The 18,126-nt window shown below is 40.1% G+C and overlaps 1 protein-coding gene across 31 annotated transcripts in view; it reads right to left on the reverse strand.

Annotated features, from left to right (window-relative positions):
• Positions 1 to 18,126, reverse strand: part of NUMB (NUMB endocytic adaptor protein) — a 194,792-nt gene that overhangs the window by 78,112 nt on the left and 98,554 nt on the right. For 20 of the 31 annotated variants that reach the window (XM_063651810.1, XM_063651800.1, XM_063651802.1 and 17 more), the window contains 2 exons: positions 17,824 to 17,908; positions 5,584 to 5,724 (listed from right to left, as the gene is read on the reverse strand). In XM_063651810.1, the coding sequence (XP_063507880.1) occupies positions 5,584 to 5,709 (126 nt within the window). In that variant the 5' untranslated portion in view covers positions 5,710 to 5,724; positions 17,824 to 17,908. The remainder of the gene's footprint in view (positions 1 to 5,583; positions 5,725 to 17,823; positions 17,909 to 18,126) is intronic. The other 11 variants (XM_063651806.1, XM_054449540.2, XM_063651813.1 and 8 more) reach the window with 1 other exon arrangement.

Genomic DNA, 18,126 nt, shown 5'->3' on the forward strand with positions numbered 1-18,126 from the left:
CTCTGTCTCACATACATACATACATACATACATACATACATACATACATACACACACACACTGAAGTCAGTGTTTCCTATGTCAATAATCATCATCTCTGCTCAGGGCAATATGAAACTAGGTGTCATTTTTTTTTTTTTTTTTTTTTTGAGATGGAGTCTCGCTCTATCACCCAGGCTGGAGTGCAGTGGCACGATCTCGGCTCACTGCAACCTCTGCCTCCCGGGTTCAAGCAATTCTCCTGCCTCAGCCTCCAGAGTAGCTGGGGTTACAGGCATGTACCACCATGCCTGGCTAGTTTTTGTATTTTTATTAGAGATGGGGTTTCACCATGTTGCCCAGACTGGTCTCGAACTCCTTACCTCAAATGATCCACCTGCCTCAGCCTCCTGAAGTGCTGGGATTACAGGCATGAGCCACTGTGCCCAGCCTGTATCATTTTTAATACTACTCTTTTTCATTCCTTAGATTCAGTTCATCTCCAATTTCTATTACCTTTACCTACTTTTTTTTTTTTTTTTTTGAGACAGGGTCTCGCTCTGTTCCCTAGGCTGGAGTGTAGTGGTGTAATCATGGCTCACTGGGCTCAAGTGACCTTCCCACCTCAGCCTCCTGTGTAGCTCAGACGACAGGTGTGTACTACCACATCTAGCTTTTTTTTTTTGGTAGAGATGGGGTCTCCCTGTGTTACCCAGGCTGATCTCGAACTCTTGGGCTCGAGTAACCCTCCCACCTTGGCCTCCCAAAGTGTTGCGATTACAGGTGTGAGCCACCATGCACAGCCTAACTTTACCTCTTAATTATCGATCAATTTATTTCGTTTCTCTTCATCTTCACAGTCACCACCCTAGTTTAACCTACCATTATCTATCCTTTGAATTACTGTGATAATATTTTGCTAGGCTCCTTGTATCTAGCATGGGCTACTTCCAAACTACACTGCAGCCAAAGTCATTTTTTCAAAGTGCTTTTCTGGGTTGGAGTTGGCTGAGGATTGAAAAATTACCAGTTGAATACAACGTCCACTATTTGGGTGACAGGTACACTAAAAGCCCAGACTTCACCACTATGCGATACACACATGGAAGGAATCTGCACTTATACTTCCTAAATCTATAAATACATACATTTTTAAAATAAATAAGATGGCCGGGCACGGTGGCTCATGCCTGCAATCCCAGGACTTTAGGAGACTGAGGCAGGAGGATCACAAGGTCAAGAGATCGAGACCATCCTGACCAACATGGTGAATCCCTGCCATGTGCCTACAGTCCTAGCTACTCGGGAGGCTAAGGCAGGAGCATCATTTGAACCCTAGAGGCGGAGGTTGCAGTGAGCAGAGGCTGCAGTGAGCTGAGATCGCGCCACTGCGCTCCAGCCTGGCAACAGAGCAAGACTCCATCTCATAAACTAATTAATTAATTAATTTAATTAAATAAGTAAGATACTTAACACAAAAAATGCTTTTCTGATACCACATTCTTGCTTTAAAAAAACTATTTACAGAGTTTGGGAAGATGAAAAAGTTCTGGAGATGACTGGTGGTGATAACTGCACACCAATATGAGTATACTTAATACCGTTGAACTAACTGTACACTTAAAAATGCTTACAAGGGGCCAGGCGCAGTGGCTCACGACTGTAATCCCAGCACTTTGGGAGGCTGAGATGGGTGGATCACGAGGTCAGGAGATCGAGACCAACCTGGCTGACACGGTGAAACCCCGTCTCTACTAAAAATACAAAAAATTAGCCAGGTGTGGTGGCAGGCGTGTGTAGTCCCAGCTACTCGGGAGGCTGAGGCAGGACAATGGCTTGAACCCAGGAGGTGGAGCTTGCAGTGAGCCGAGATGGCGCCACTGCACTCCAGCCTGGGTGACAGAGCAAGACTCCGTCTCAAAAAATAAAATAAAAATAAAATAAAATAAAATGCTTAAAAGGATTAATTTTATGTTATATGTACTCTACCTTAATAAATAATGAAAAGAACAAACGATTTAATGGCTTCCCATGTCTAAAATCCTTAGTATGGATACAAAGCCCTGCCCTGCTTTTTCCTACAGGGTTATCTCATACAACTTTCTGCATTACAGTTTTCCTTTATCATTCTTTCCTCTTGTCACCCAGTGCCTACATATACATGCTTTCCATAATTTTCTAATGCTCTATTCACCTTTTCATCTAATTCATTCCCACTCAATCTTCAAATATCAGGTCAAACTTTACTTTCGCAGAGAAGCCTTACTCTGATCCTATAGTCTAGGATCAAGTTTTTTTCTTACATGTTCTTACAGAACCAGATTTCCTTTCTTAAAAGTATTTACCTTGGGTTGTAATAATATATATATTTTTTTTTTTTCTTTTTTTTTTTTTTTTGAGACAGTCTCCCTCTGTCGCCCAGGCTGGAGTGCAGTGGCGCAATCTTGGCTCACTGCAAGCTTCGCCTCCCTGGTTCACACGATTCTCCTGCCTCAGCCTCCCGAGTAGCTGGGATTACAGGCGCCCGCCACCACGCCCAGTTAATTTTTTTTTTTTGTATTTTTAGTAGAGACGGGGTTTCACCGTGTTAGCCAGGATGGTCTCGATCTCCTGACCTCGTGATCCACCCGCCCTGGCCTCCCAAAGTGCTGGGATTACAGGCATGAGCTACCGTGCCTGCCCTGTAATAATATATTGTTAATGCAAATATCTAATTAAAGTCTGTTTCCCTCATAAGAAGACTGTAAACTCCACAAGAACAAAAACTATGTCTCTTTTGCTTACCACCTAGCATACACCTGGCATATGACAGATGTTCAAAAAATATTTATTAAATACATAATATAGATCTACCTTACTTTAAAAAAATAAACTGCAAAGAATTCAACTTAATGGATGTCACAGTTTCTTTTTCTTTTTCTTTTTTTTTTTTTGAGACAGAGTCTCGCTCTTGTTGCCCAGGCTGGAGTGCACTGGCACAATCTCGGCTCGCTGCCACCCCCACCTCCCAGGTTCAAGCGATTCTCCTGCCTCAGCTTCCCGAGTAGCTGGGATTACAGGCAAGCGCTACCATGCCCAGCTAATTTTTTTGTATTTTTAATAAAGAAGGGATTTCTCCATGTTGGTCAGGGTGGTCTCGAACTCCTGACCTCAAGTGATCCGCCCGCCTCGGCACCCCAAAGTGCTGGGATTACAGGCGTGAGCCACTGTGCCTGGCCTGTCACAGTTTCTTTAACCAATTCCAGAATGATTGGAATTTAAGTTGTTTCCAAATTTTTGATATTACAAATCTTAGGATGACCACTTATGCCAATATATCTATAAACGTACTTAAATGCAATTCTTAAATGTAAAATTGCTGGTCAAATGAAAAGTGCATTTAAAATCTTCATACAGGCCAGGCGTGGTGGCTCAGGTCTGTAATCCCAGCACTTTGGGAGGCCAAGGTGGGTAGATCACCTGAGGTCAGGAGTTTGAGACCAGCCTGACCAACATGGCAAAACCCTGTCTCTACTAAAAATACAAAAATTAGCCAGACATAGTGGTGCATGCCTGTAATCCCAGCTACTCGGCAGGCTGAGGTAGGACAATTGTTTGAACCCAGGAGGCGGAGGTTGCAGTGAGCCGAGATCTCGTCACTCCAGCCTTTGCAACAGAGCGAGACTCCATCTCAAAATAAAAAATAAATAAAATAAATGAATAAAATCTTAACAGATATTTCCAAACTGCCTCCCTAAGAGGTTGTAATTTATACTCCAAGCAACCAACGTGCCTCCTTCTACATACGTGATACTCAACTTATATAGCCAAAGTAAGTCAACTGTATGGTGGGGGAGATAATACAGAAAAAAAAAGTGTTCATTTTTATGTAAGAGAAGTAGGATTTTTTCTCATAATTTAATGTCATATTAAACATTTTAAATTAAAATATTTATTATTTCTATAAAAAGTTTCAGCAAATGAGTTAAGTAAACAAAGCTAAGTGATTAGGAAAACTCCTAGTTATTAAAAGACTGTGGAAAAATTAGTGCATTTAAAAAGCCATGTATTTCTCTAACCTGTATATTTAAGAATCACTTTTCCTGTCATATGGAAGATTTTTTTTCCCCTTCAGAAGCTTTAGTCCATATTTCAATCAATGGTACTGAGGCAGTAAAAAGGAGGAAGAAAATCATAAGAATATTTACACTTATAAGAATATCTAGGCCAGGTGTGGTGGCTCATGTCTGTAATCCCAGCATTTTGGGAAGCTGAAGCAGGCAGATCACTTGAGGTCAGGAGTTCAAGACCAGCTGGTCAATGTGGTGAAACCCTGTTTCTAATAAAAATACAAAAAAAATTAGCTGGGCGTGGTGGTGCACGCCTGTAGTCCCAGATACTCGGGAAGCTGAGACAGGAGAATCGCTTGAACCCAGGAGGCGGACGTTGCAGTGAGCCGAGATGGCGCCACTGACTCCAGCCTGGGTGACACAGCAAGACTCCATCTCAAAAAAAAAAAAAAAGAATATATAGGGAATAGGCTGGGTGCAGTGGCTCAGGCCTGTAATCCCAGCACTTTGGGAGCTGAGGCGGGAGGATCGCCTGAAGTCAGGAGTTCAAGGCCAGCTTGGCCAACACGGTGAAAAACCCCATCTCTACTAAAAATACAAAAATTAGCCGGGTGTGGTGGGGCATGCCTGTAATCCCAGCTACTCAGGAGGCATAGGCAGGAGAATCGCTTGAACCCAGGAGGTGGAGGTTGCAGTGAGTCAAGATCATGCCACTGCACTCCAGCCTGTGCTATGGAGACAGACTCTGTCTCAAAAAAAAATAAAAAGGAATATATAGTAAATAGTAAATAGAGAAAAAAATTAACATTTTATATCAAACTACAATTTTTCCTTTAAGATATTAACATTTGGCATTTGGTCTAGTTCTATTTTTTTGCCCCCACATTTAATACATCTCACACTGTGATTACATAATATATTGCTTCTTTTTACTAAATAGTAAATAACATACATATTTCTTTCATTTCACAAAAATATGACCTGTCTCAAGCAATACAAAGAAAAGCACCTGTACATCACTGCCTTCTCAGGATCTTCACTATGTTCTTAACCTCTGTGAGTTTCCACTTTCTGATCTTACAAATGAAGGCATTAGTTTAAATGACCTCTGTACCATTAAGGAAAACTCCCTTTGATTTAACTCTTCTCATTTAAGGATTTCTAAAATACACAAGACTTGTATTTAAGAGAGCTGACTTCCACTCCCTCAGCTTCACCAGTTAGTAAGCATATTCCACTGAAAATTTGAGTCCTGATAATTCAGGGTCTTTAGGTATTTCAGGATTAGTATTCTTATCAGAATATTTGTACTGACTCCACATTATATAGAGAAATTCATATTTAAATATAAAAACAAAACTCCCCAATTAAAATCTATCTTGTTTTCTTTCTCATTATTTTCCATTCTTTCTCTTTTAATTCTATCATTGAAGCAGAGTGTGAAGGGATTTGTTTTTTGGAGGGTTCTCTTAATTGTCCTTATTAATGAGACTTCATATACACTAGATCATCAGTTCTTTTCCACATACAGACTTATAGATACATCAGCTCTTACCTTAACCGGGAAGCTACATTTTCCAGTGCGAACACCTTCTTCATCTGTCTGCCACTGATGTGGACGACTGGCCTCTGGAACATAAACATCCTTCTTTCTCCTAAAACTTTGCCGTAGTTTGTTCATTTTAATTTTTACAGCCTGAAGACAGAGGAAAAAAAAAATTAAAAGAAATATTACCTTCTTACATATTTAAACTTTGGATTACCATACTAGCCAAAAATCTGATGTCCAAAATTAAAGGTTTTGGCTTTTATCTAAGCAATATATAATTATTATGTAAGCACAGTGTAAAGGGAAAATGAATGATTAGAACACTTCCTCTTAGAGTAACACTAAGTTCAAACAAACAAATCATTTTACTTTTTGAAAAGACAACTACAATACCAGTCCTTGTAAGAACAACAATAACTTCTAGTAGGATTTAAAGACATACTATCCTAAGAATTTTCAAGAACTTTAGTTATAATAAACCAATGAGAAATTCTCCCTATCCATCTACCTCTCAAATTCATTCCAACACCTGAAAATGGAAATTTGTACATGTAGACCAAAATATAGACTGCTAACAGTTTCTAAAAACTTTTATGGTTATTAAGAAAAAAAATCATTCTGAAACACTAAAATTTAGGAATCTTTTTGGCTCATTATTAGAAAACACTAAACAAAGCAGTGATTACAATCATGTTTTTATAAAAGATGTCATGAAGAATAAAATAAAGTTTTCTTTAAACACACTTAAAGCCAGGTGCAATGGCTCATGCCTGTAATCCCAACACTTTGGGAGGCTGAGGTGGGTAGATCACTTGAGGTCAGGAGTTCAAGACCAGCCTGGCCAACACGGCAAAACCCTGCCTCTACTAAAACTACAAAAATTAGCCAGGTGTGGTGGTGCACACCTGTAATCCCAGCTACTCAGGAGGCTGAGGCAGGAGAATCACTTGAACTCAAGAGGTGGAGGTTGCAGTGAGCCGAGATCACACAGCCTGGGAGATAGAGTGAGACTGTGTCTCAAAAATAAGTAAATAAATAAATAAGCACACTTAAAGAAAAAAAATGTGCTACTAGGACTAAATATAGAGAAAAAACATTTTTTTTCCAGATAGTGTCACTCTGTCACTAAGGCTGGAGTGTAGTGGCGTGATCACAGCTCATTGCAACCTTTATCTCCCTGGCTCAAGCAATCCTCCCACCTCAGTCTCCCAAGTAGCTGGGACTACAGAGACATGTGCTACCACACATGGCTTTTTTTTTTTTCTTTTAAGTAGAGATAAGTTCTCACTATGTTGTTCAGGCTGGTCTGAAACTGCTGAGTGAAAGCAATCCTCCCGCCTTGGCCTCTCTAAGTGCTGGAATTACAGGCGTGAGCCACCATACCCGGCCAGAAGAATTTCTTGCAAGCAGTGTGACATCAGAATGCCTTTCCATATCGATAATCATTATAGTAACGTTAAAAAAAAAAAAAAAGACAAAGGTACAAGTTTCATTATCAACTCTGTAACTAAAAAGTGTTGGCCGGCTCACCCCTGTAATCCCAGCACTTTGGGAGGCCAAGGCAGGTGGATCACTTGAGGTCAGGAGTTGGAGACCAGCCTGGCTAACATAGCGAAACTCCATCTCTACTAAAAATACAAAAATCAGTCAGGCATGGTGGTGCATGTCTGTAATCCCAGCTACTCGGGAGGCTGAGACAGGAGAATTGCTTGAACCTGGAAGGTGGAGGTTGCAGTGAGCCGAGATCGCGCCACTGCACTCCAGCCTGGGCGACAGGGCAAGACTCCATCTCAAAAAAGAAAAAAAAAAAAAAAAAAGTGTTATGGTCAGTTCTTTACTGTGTTACTGGAAGAGTTACCTCTTGAATGCTGTCAAAGGTGCAGTAGAAATCACAAAACTACAGAGAAAGGAGACTGAACTGATAAGAAATAATAGAACATTCAAAAAAACAACAAATAAACATAATAAGTACCCCCTTGCAGAGTAAAATCTCAAAATCTTAAACTAATACCTCCCATTTTCTATTAAGAAGCATGTCTCATTCTTTCCATGAAGGATGTAAGCACCTCAACCAGCCTAAAAGTGATCTTAACTCAAGAAAATGATGTGACAAAGCTATAAAAAGGAGCTGTCCTTTCTGTCAGGAGTGTTAAATAGCAATGGATTGAACATCAATTCCCACATGTCACCAATGAAAGACTTGGAAATCAAAGTTTGCATACTGAGGAAAGTCATTTTGTATTTTAAAATCCATAATGCCACAGCAGAACTATCACCAAATTAGCTAGTTTGCACAAACAAGCCAATCTTACCATATATCTTAAAAGGTAAAAATTCTGACAGAGGACTGGCAACGTAAAAACCTCTGGATTTTCTAAAAATGAATTTAAGCAGATCACTCATTCCTAAACTACCTAAATGAAGGTCTACCTTAATGTACAAGACTTCCAAAAAGAATTCCATAACCTTCCTTGAAAATACATTCTGTTGCCAGGCACAGTGGCTCACGCCTGTAATTCTAGCACTTTGGGAGGCCAAGGCAGGTGGATCACCTGAGGTCAAGAGTTCGAAACCAGCCTGGCCAACATGGTGAAACCCCATCTCTACCAAAAATACAAAAATTAGCCAGGCATGGTGGCATGCACCTGTAATCTCAGCTACTCGGGAGGCTGAGGCAGGAGAATCACTTGAACCTGGGGGGCAGAGGTTGCAGTGAGCCAAGATCGTGCCACTTCACTCCAGCCTAGGCAAAAGAGAGAAACTCTGTCAAAAAAAAAAAAAAAAAGGAAATACATCCTGTTATACTCTTTTATATCACATTTTAAAAACATACATGGGCTGGGCACAGTGGCTCACGTGTGTAATCCCAGCACTTTGGGAGGCCGAGGCAGGTGGATCACGAGGTCAGGAATTTGAATTTGAGACCAGCCTGGCCAACACGGTAAAACCCCGTCTCTACAAAAAATACAAAAATCAGTTGGGCATGGTGGCACGCACCTGTAATCCCAGCTACTCAGGAGGCTGAGACAGAAGAATCACTTGAACCCGGGAGGCAGAGGTTGCAGTAGGCCGAGATTGTGCCACTGCACTCTAGCCTGGGCAACAGAGCGAGACTATGTCTCAAAAAGAAATTAAGTAAATAAATAAATAAACATAAAAAACAAAAACATACACAAATACAAGTATAATAAAATGAAAAACCTATATCCTTACTCAAGTTGGCACTCTCCAAATTAGCCCGAGGCCAAAACAAAAACAAAAACAAAAACAAAACCCACCAAAAAAAACAAACAAAAAACCCTGTTATGATTCCTTTCTTCTTAATTTCTTCGTCTTAGCAAAGACAACTACTCATCTACCTACTTGGCCAAGCCAGACACCTGAAAATCATCCCTGCACTCAGCCTTTCTCTGGCCTGATTTTACCCGGACTGATTTTACCTCCTTAGTAGCTCTTGAATTCATCCCTCTCCCCAACTATTCCAGTCCTACTATCCTGAGACATTTTTCTTTAAATTATTGCTTTAAACAATTTAGAGACATATTGGGATGGAGCTCTGCAGAGGCAAAGAGACCAAAATACTCAAGTATAAGTGATACTCGAGTATTTTAGTCTCTTTGCCTCTAACAGAGCTCCATACCAATATGTTCTAAAACACAAATCTGACCATGTATCCACTCTGTTTAAAACCCTTCAATTGCTTCACACCACCTTCAAGACAAAGTCCAAATGCATGGCAAACACAGTCCTTCATCTGGCTTCTCTCACATGCTAACCTCCATTCACATGCTAACCTCCAGCTACCCTAAACTACTTAAGTTTTCCAAACAAAGCATGCCCTCTTTCACAGCCTCTGTATACGTTCCTCCCTCTGCCCAGAAAGAAATACCATTACCTGTGCATGTCTGGTTAAAGTCTACTCATCTTTAAAGAGTCAGCTCAGGAGTTAACCTCTTCAGGGAAGCTAGACTTTTTTTTTTTTTTTTTTTTGACAAGCCCCTACCTGGCTTGGTTAGGTCCTTCCACTTCTTATAATTCAGATTAACACCTTCTTGTTATTTCTATTATTGTATGCATCAACCTTATAGTAATTTCCTATTTCCTTAATGGTTGACTGTATCTTATTTGTTTAAATATACCCTTGCATCGTAACACACTGCCTGTCATATATAGCATACTATAAATTTGAAGAATTGAAAGATAAAACAGACGCCCATCACAGTAGAGGCTATGTCACTAGGTAGGAAAAGTCTCAACATACAAGACCAGAGAATCATCAATGTTGGAAGAGACTGACGGTGTAATAGTCCAACCTCCCATTGACAAAGGAACCACTGACAACTTCCATTAAAAGAGGACATCCAACCTCTGTCCAAATAGATCTAGTACAAGTTTACTTGCTCTTTGGGCAGCTATTTATTGTTGTACCATTCTGTTGCCCAGTAAGAGAAAAGACTGAAAGTGTCAGCCAGTTTAGGGCCTAAGTATCTTGTCACTTTCTTTTTTAAAAAACGAATTTGGAAAAATGAAAACACATAATTATGATATCTTGCTTACTATTTCTTAATGAATAATTATCACTAGCCTGTAATTCTAGCTACTCAGGAAGCTGAGGCACGAGACTCACTTGAACCCAGGAGGCAGAGGCTGCAGTGAGCTGAGATTGTGCCACTGCACTCCAGCCTGGGTGGCAGAGAATCTGCCTTAAAATAGTAATAATAATAACAATAAAGCACATTAAGACTTTAGAGATAAAAATACATATAGCCATCACCCCAAACTCCACAATACACACATATACAGACTGACTTCATTAGAATAATATTACTTTAAGAATTACACCTTTACTTATAAAACAAAATAATTTTGCTTTGATATAGCAAGGATTGATTTAGCAAGGAACATCTTGATGGAAAAGGGCAGAATTGCTGAGGATGCTAGCCTACTTTTTACACTAGCTTTCCTCCTGCATCTGTCAAGTGTGGGATGAGAAAAAGGTGTTGGAATCTGGAGAGAGAGACTAGAATAAAAATATATTTGATTCCAAGAATGGGGAGGTGGTGGAGGGAATGGGGTAGGAGAGAGAAAAAATGCCACTGAAAAAATTACAGAAATAAGAAATAAGCTGTTAAAAACAGCTCTGCTTCCCTTTACTGACAAATAACTTGGCAAAATATTTACACATTATCTCTTCAATTCTTTAGTCCTCTCTTGTCTTGCTCCTCTCTTTTTCCCTCATCCCCAACTCTCCCCTTATCCAAGCAATCAACAAAAGACTTCTAAAATATATCTCAAAACTGTCCACTGCACTTAATCTCCACCACCCATAGTCCAAGATAACTTTGCCTCTTACCTGGACTAGTATAAGCCACTAGTATTTTTTTCTATATCCTCTGTTGTCCCTCTCTCATCAACTATGTACACATTAGCCACCGTAATCTTTAAAAATGTAAAATGGATCATGGCATTGCTTAATAGTTCCATGGCTTTCCAATGTATCTTCAAATAAAATCCAAACTCTCACTATTCAGTGAGTCAGTATGGCATAATAATTTACACTGCTCAAGAAGTGGTGCTTACAATAGTATCAGAACATCACAAATACACAGTACATGTTAGCATATAAAGGTATGGCCCCGGCTGGGCGCGGTGGCTCATGCCTGTAATCCCAACAATTTGGGAGGCCAAGGCAGGCGGATCACCTGGGGTCAGGAGTTCGAGACCTGCCTGGCCAACAGGGTGAAACCTTGTCTCTACTAAAAATACAAAAAAATTAGCCAAGTGTGGTGGTGGGCACCTGTAATCCCAGCTACTCAGGAGGCTGAGGCAGGAGTATCACTTGAACCCGGGAGGCAGAGGTTGCAGTGAGCCGAGATTGCACCATTGCACTCCATCCTGGGTGACAAAGCAAGACTCCATCTCAAAACAAAACAAAAAAAAAGGTATGGTCCCTGCATGTCTCTCTTGCCTTGAGGTGGCATTCTTCCCAACTAACTCTTTATGATCCTTTTAGTTAACTGCAAGCTCATTCTCACTCTAGGCCTGTTGTTTCCTTCTCCCTGAAATACTCTTCTCCCAGACCCTTCACCAGTACATTTGCCTCCCACTCATTCTTAACTCTCAACCTAAAAGTTGACGTCTTTTTCTACTTTCTAAATACCACTCTCTATAATTCTTTATTATACTACTCTTTTCATTTCCTTCACAATTTATTTTATCTTATTTTATTTGGAGACAGGGTCTATCTTATCTTTTATTTTATTTGGAGACAGGGTCTCACTCTGTCACCCAGACTGGAGTGCAGCAGCATAATCTCACTCACTGCAGCCTCAACCTCCCGGGCTCAAGCGATCCTCCCATCTCAGACTACCAAGTAGCTGGAACTATAGGCGCATGTCACCACACCCAGCTAATTGTTCTGTTTTTTTGTAGAGATGGGGTTTCGCCATGTTACTGAGGCTGGTTTTGAACTCCTGAGCTCAAGCAGCCTGCCTGCCTCAGATTCCAAAAGTGCTGGGATTATAGGTGTGAACCACTGCACATGGCCTATAGTTTCTAATTACTTTGTTTCATTGCTTCGGCTCTTCCTTGATCATCAGATGCTTCAGCATCCATTCAATAAGTTATCTAACTTGCTAAAGGTAGAAAGCATTGGCTTCTGTTCTTTCTATCCAAAATAATCTTAACTAATGTAAATGTTAAGTATTCTCCTTTGACCAAGAAGCTAAATAATTGTTCACTAATATAAATATGTCAAAGCCTGTGCTATGATTATACATAGATTCTTCCTTTGATTTTTTTGATGTTTCAGAATTTCTTTTTTTTTTTTTTAACTTTTATTTTCAGTTTGGGGATACATGTGAAGGTTTGTTACATAGGTAAACACGTGTCATGGGGGTTTGTTGCACATATTATTTCAACATCCAGGTATTAAGCCCAGTACCCAATAGTTATCTTTTCTGCTCCTCTCCCTCCTCCCACCCTCCCCACTCAAGTAGACGCCTGTGTCTGTTGTTTCCTTCTTTGTGTTCATAAGTTCTTATCATTTAGCTCCCATCAATTGTTAATTAAATAATATTCTGTATCCAACAAAGTATTGTGCTAGGTACTAGAAGAGCCAGGATGGAAAATTTTTTATTTTAAAATAACTTTATAAAGACCTCAAGGTCTTGAATGACATAAGAACACAATGAAAGAGACAGAAAAGAGGCATTCCAAACAGGGAATGGGGTAGGATGAAAAGTCATGCTATGTATTTAAAAATATGTATTTCCTCAAAACGAATATACTACTGATTATAAGATGCACCACTACTTTATGTTCCACTGAAAAAGAAAAAATGGAGGCCAAGTGCGCTGGCTCACACCTATAATCCCCACACTTTGGGAAGCCGAGGTGGATGGATTGCTTGAGCCCACGAATTCGAGACCAGCCTGGACAACATGGCAAAATCCCATCTTTACAAAAAATACAAAAACTAGCCAGGCGTGGTGCTGTGTGCCTGTGGTCCCAGCTACTTGGGGGGCTGGGGTGGGAGGATCACTTTAGCCAGCGAGGAAGAGGCTACAGTGAGCCATTATCTTACCAGTGCACTCCAGCCTAGGTGACAGAGTGAGACCTTGTCTTAAAAAAAAATGCTGCCAAAATTGTTTGTTAAGAATTGTTCATTTATTGTGAAATATCACAGTAGTAAGATGTATCCCAATGGGAGACGATTCCCAGTTCCAGAGATGTTAAAGTGTGAGAGAAAGAGGGAAAAGAGAAGGAGGAAAAGGGGGAGGAGGAGAAACAGAAGGTAAAAGAAAAAGAAAATTATCATCTAATTTTGCTTCTTTGAGACAGCATCTCACTCTTGTCACCCAGGCTGGAGTACGGTGGTAATCATGGTTCACTTCAGTTGTGAGCTCCCAGACTAGGTGATCCTCCCACTTCAGCCTCCCGAGTAGCTAGGACTACAGGTGCACACCACCATGCCCGGCTATTTTTTGTAGAGACGGGGTTTTGCCACACGTTACCCAGGCTGGTTTTGAACTCCTGGGGTCAAGTGACCCACATGCCTCGGCCTCCCAAAGTGCTGGGATTACAGGTGTGAGCCATTGCATCTGGCCTATCACTCTATTATTAATAGAAAATCAGCCTTCCAAGAACCTCAGCAAGTCTCAATGACACAGAATATTGGTTACTCATTAAAATTTGTTATCAAAAAGTGGAGAAAAGGCCACTGGAAAGAGTGGTCATGGGCTGGGTGCAGTGGCTCATGCCTGTAATCCCAGTACTTTGGGAGGCGGAGGCAGAAGGATCGTTTGAGTCTAGGAGCTTGATACCAGCCTGGGCAACATAGTGAGACCCTGTCTCTATTAAAAAAAGAAAAATTTAAAATAAATAAAGTCAGGTGCAGTGGCTCATGCCTGTAATCCCAACACTTTGGGAGGCTGAGGCCGGTGGATCACCTGAGGTCAGGAGTTTGAGACCAGCCTGGCCTACGTGGCAAAACCCCATCTCTATGAAAAATACAAAAAATAAGTCGGGCACATTGGTGTGTGCCTGTAGTCCCAGCTACTCAGGAGGCCGATACAGGAGAATCACTTGAGCCTGGGAGGTGGAGGTTGCAGTGAGCCAGATCATACCACTGCACTCCAGCCTGGACAACAGAGACCTTGTCTCAAAAAGAAAAAGAAAAAAAAAAAAAGCTCAGACGAAATGCTTCAATTCCTACAAAAAGACACTCTCTAAAAACTAACCTAACTAGAAACACAATCCTAAATGAAACCATTTAGGATACTGCATACCTGCCCGGCAAAATATTAAACCCATCACCCCCAAAAATACCATGCCCAGACAGTTGAACAGAAGTTCAACAAAACTTTCATAAAAAGATCATTCCAGTCTTAAATAAATCTTTTTAGGGGAAAAAAATAGTTTCTAACTCATTATTTGAGGCTGGCATAATCTGGATACCAAAACCAAATAAGGACAAGAAATTAAAATTATGGGCCAATTTCACCTGTGAATGAACATAGATGCAAAAATCTTAACAGTTCAGGTGCAGTGGCTCATGCTTGTAATCCCAACACTTTGGGGGGCTGAGGTGGGAGGACTGCTTAGGCCCAGGAGTTCAAGTCCAGCTTGGGCAACATAGCAAGGCCTCATCTCTACAAAAAATTTTAAAAGTAGACAGCCATGATGGTGCACCCCTGTAGTACCAGCTACTCAGAAGGCTGACGTGTGATGAACACTTGAGCCCAGGAGTTCGAGGTTCCAGTGAGCTAAGATCATACCACTGCACTGGACTGGGTGACAGAACAAGATCCCATCTCTTAAAAACAAAACAAAACAAATTAATAAACTAAATCCAACTGCATATTTTTTTCTAAAAAGTCCATCATGACAGAGTTGGATTTCAGCAATTCAACATTATGTCATTCACCACATTAACAGAATAAAGGAGGAAAATTATGCGATCATCTTGTAAATGCAGAAAACATATTTGATAAAATTCAATACTCGTTCTTCACACAAAAAATCTCTTGGCCTACTAGGAAGAGAAATGCCTTTAACCTAGAAAAAGTTTCTATCAAAAATATATAGCAGGCCAGGCATGGTGGCTCAAGCCTGTGTCACCATGCTGAGGTGGGCGGATAACCTGAGGCGGATAACCTGAGGTCAGGAGTTCGAGACCAGCCTGGCCGACATGGTGAAACCCCATCTCTACTAAAAGTACAAAAATTAGCCAGGCATGGTGATGCCCGCCTATAGTCCCAGCTACTCAGGAGGTTGAGGTGGGAAGATCACTTGAACCTGGGAAGCTGAGGTTGCAGTGGGCTGAGATTGCACCACTGCACTCCAGCCTGGGTGACAGAGCGAGACCCTGTCTCAAATAAATAAAAATTAAAAATAAATAAATACACATACATATATATAGCAAACCTTAGTCATAATAGTGAAACAAAATAAGTACTTCCTTTAAAAAATTAAGTGCGACATAAGAATGCCCACTATTTTTTTTTTTAGACAGGGTCTTGCTCTGTTGTCCAGGCTACAGTGCAGTGGCACGATCATGGCTCATGATCTCAACCTCCTGGGCTTAAGCAATCCTTCCATTTCAGCCTCCTGAATAGCTGGGACTACAGGTATGTTGTACCTCCACACCTGCCTAGTTTTTATTTATTTATTTATTTTAGAGATGGGGTCTTGCTATGTTGCCCAGGCTGATCTCAAACTCCTGGGCTCAAGTGAAGGAATGCCTACTATTAACACTTGCATTGAATACTGTACTGAAAGTCCTAAATAGCATAGCTAAGGCAAGAGAAAGAAATAAAGCATGGGAAAGAAACAAAACAGAAGATGCAAAGAAAACGAGAAAAATACACCATTCACAATAGTAACAAGAAATAAGGTCTCTTCTTTTTTCTTTAAGACAGTCTCGCTGTGTCACCCAGGCTGGAGTGCAGTGGCGTGATCTCAGTTCACTGCAACCTCCACCTCCCAGGTTCAAGCAATTCTCGTGCCTCAGCCTGCTAAGTAGTTGGGATTACAGGCGTGTGCCACTTTACCCGGCTAATTTTTTTATTTTTTAGTAGAGATGGGGTTTCGCCATGGTGGCTAGGCTGGTCTTGAACTCCTGGCCTCAAGTGATCCTGCCCATCTCAGCCTCCCAAAGTGCTAGGATTACAGGCATAAGCCATCATGCCTGGCCATCTTATTTTTCTTTATGGAAAAAAGAGAAAGAGAATTTACTGAAAAATATTTTAAATATCTAAATAACCAAAAAGATATTCTATGATCAAGGATAGTAAGTCTCAATACCATAAAAGAAGGAAATAAATTAAATGTATGTGCAGAATAAAAGCTATAGGCTGGGCACGGTAGTAATACCAGCACTTTGGGAGGCTAAGGTGGAAGGATTGCTCGAGCCTAAGAGTTTCAGACCAGCCTGGGCAACATAGCAAGACTCTGTCTCTGTAAGAAAAAAATTAAAAATTAAAAAAAATAAAGCTACAGAGCTCTGGGGTTCATACAAGGCAGGTCCCATTCTTTAAATAGCTTTTGAATTTTTGTATAATTTTGCTCAAATTATCTCCTATTCATGGATATTTATGCAAGATATAAACTTAGTAAATAATCATAGATATCTTACTTTAATGAAATTGTAGTAATAGTTAATACAGCACTTTAGGATTCTGACAGCTACAATAAACAAGTATGAGAAAAGAATACATGATCAGTTCATGGCTGAGTTCTAGTTGAATGTGCTGTGGTCCCACTGGTTCAAAGGTCATTCAGTGTGCACATTCACCATAGTGAAAGTTCTAATAAGCACTCCTGCAAGTGATAAAACATTGCCAACATTTTATGCAATACATGAGGTTTTGGTTCTTGGTAATTTTCTGTCAAGGCTGCCAAAACACCATCTCCTTAAAAGCTATCTGAAAATATGGACATTTATTCTAAATACAAATTGCATTCTGAAGGGGAAGGCAGACAAAACACATTCATAATGCAATGACCATGTTAGGCTCAATGGGTACTTCTAGTGGACCTATGTATGGCCCTTATATATGTAAGGCTCTTGTACATGTGAGATCTATAAGCAGTTGCCCAATTTGCTTTACAATAGACCTGAATTTGAAAGAATGAATGATATTCTTTAGATCTAACTTATTCAAGTTTAATTTTGGTTTATGTAAGTTTTGTCATATCCTACATTGCTGCCTAAACATTGCTTTATCCAAATTTCCTAATACAGAATTAGATATTATGATAATTTTCTTTACTGGTTGCTAGGGGATGATAATACTAATCACTGCCATTCACTGAATGCTTACTGTGTGCCAGGTATTGTTGTAAATGCTTTGTATGTATTAAATCATTCAATCTTTACAATAACCCTATCAGGTGGATAATATTACCATCACAATTTTACAGATAGGAAAACTGATGTATGGAAAAGTTAAGTAACTTTCCCAATGTCACACAACAAGTAAATGAAGCGGCTAAAGGATTCATACCCAAGTAGTCTGTCTCCAGAGACTAGACCCTTAAATACCATTTATACTGCTTTTCACAATATTGAAAAGATATGTGAAATTATTATAAAGGACAAAAACACTCAGCATTAAAAATATTATCAGTAATTGTTAAACAACAGTTAAGCAATATTAATACTAACACAACTTATCACAGGTTGATACTTCACAGCTATTTCAGATTCATGGTTATGATTAAGAGTTTTGAAGTTGGACAGACCTGGCTCTGAATCTTGGCTGTGCCCTTTACAAGTTGTGTGATTTTGGACAAGTTTCGTAACTTCACCAAGCCTCAGTTTCCTCATCTGTAAAATGAGAATAATAAACATCTCACAAAATTGTTGTTAGTAACATAATTATTGCTGCATTGCGCTGACATAGTAACTCCAAACAAAACACATACACACAAAATAAAGAGGAGGTCCCAATTTTCCCCATAAAACAAGACTTTATTATAATGATATACTGAAGATGATCACTCCAAGTTACTCCAGCAACTGTAAGATCCACACACTAATGTAGA

This window comes from Pongo pygmaeus, chromosome 15, assembly GCF_028885625.2.
Source record: "Pongo pygmaeus isolate AG05252 chromosome 15, NHGRI_mPonPyg2-v2.0_pri, whole genome shotgun sequence".
Classification (NCBI taxonomy): Eukaryota; Metazoa; Chordata; class Mammalia; order Primates; family Hominidae; genus Pongo; species Pongo pygmaeus.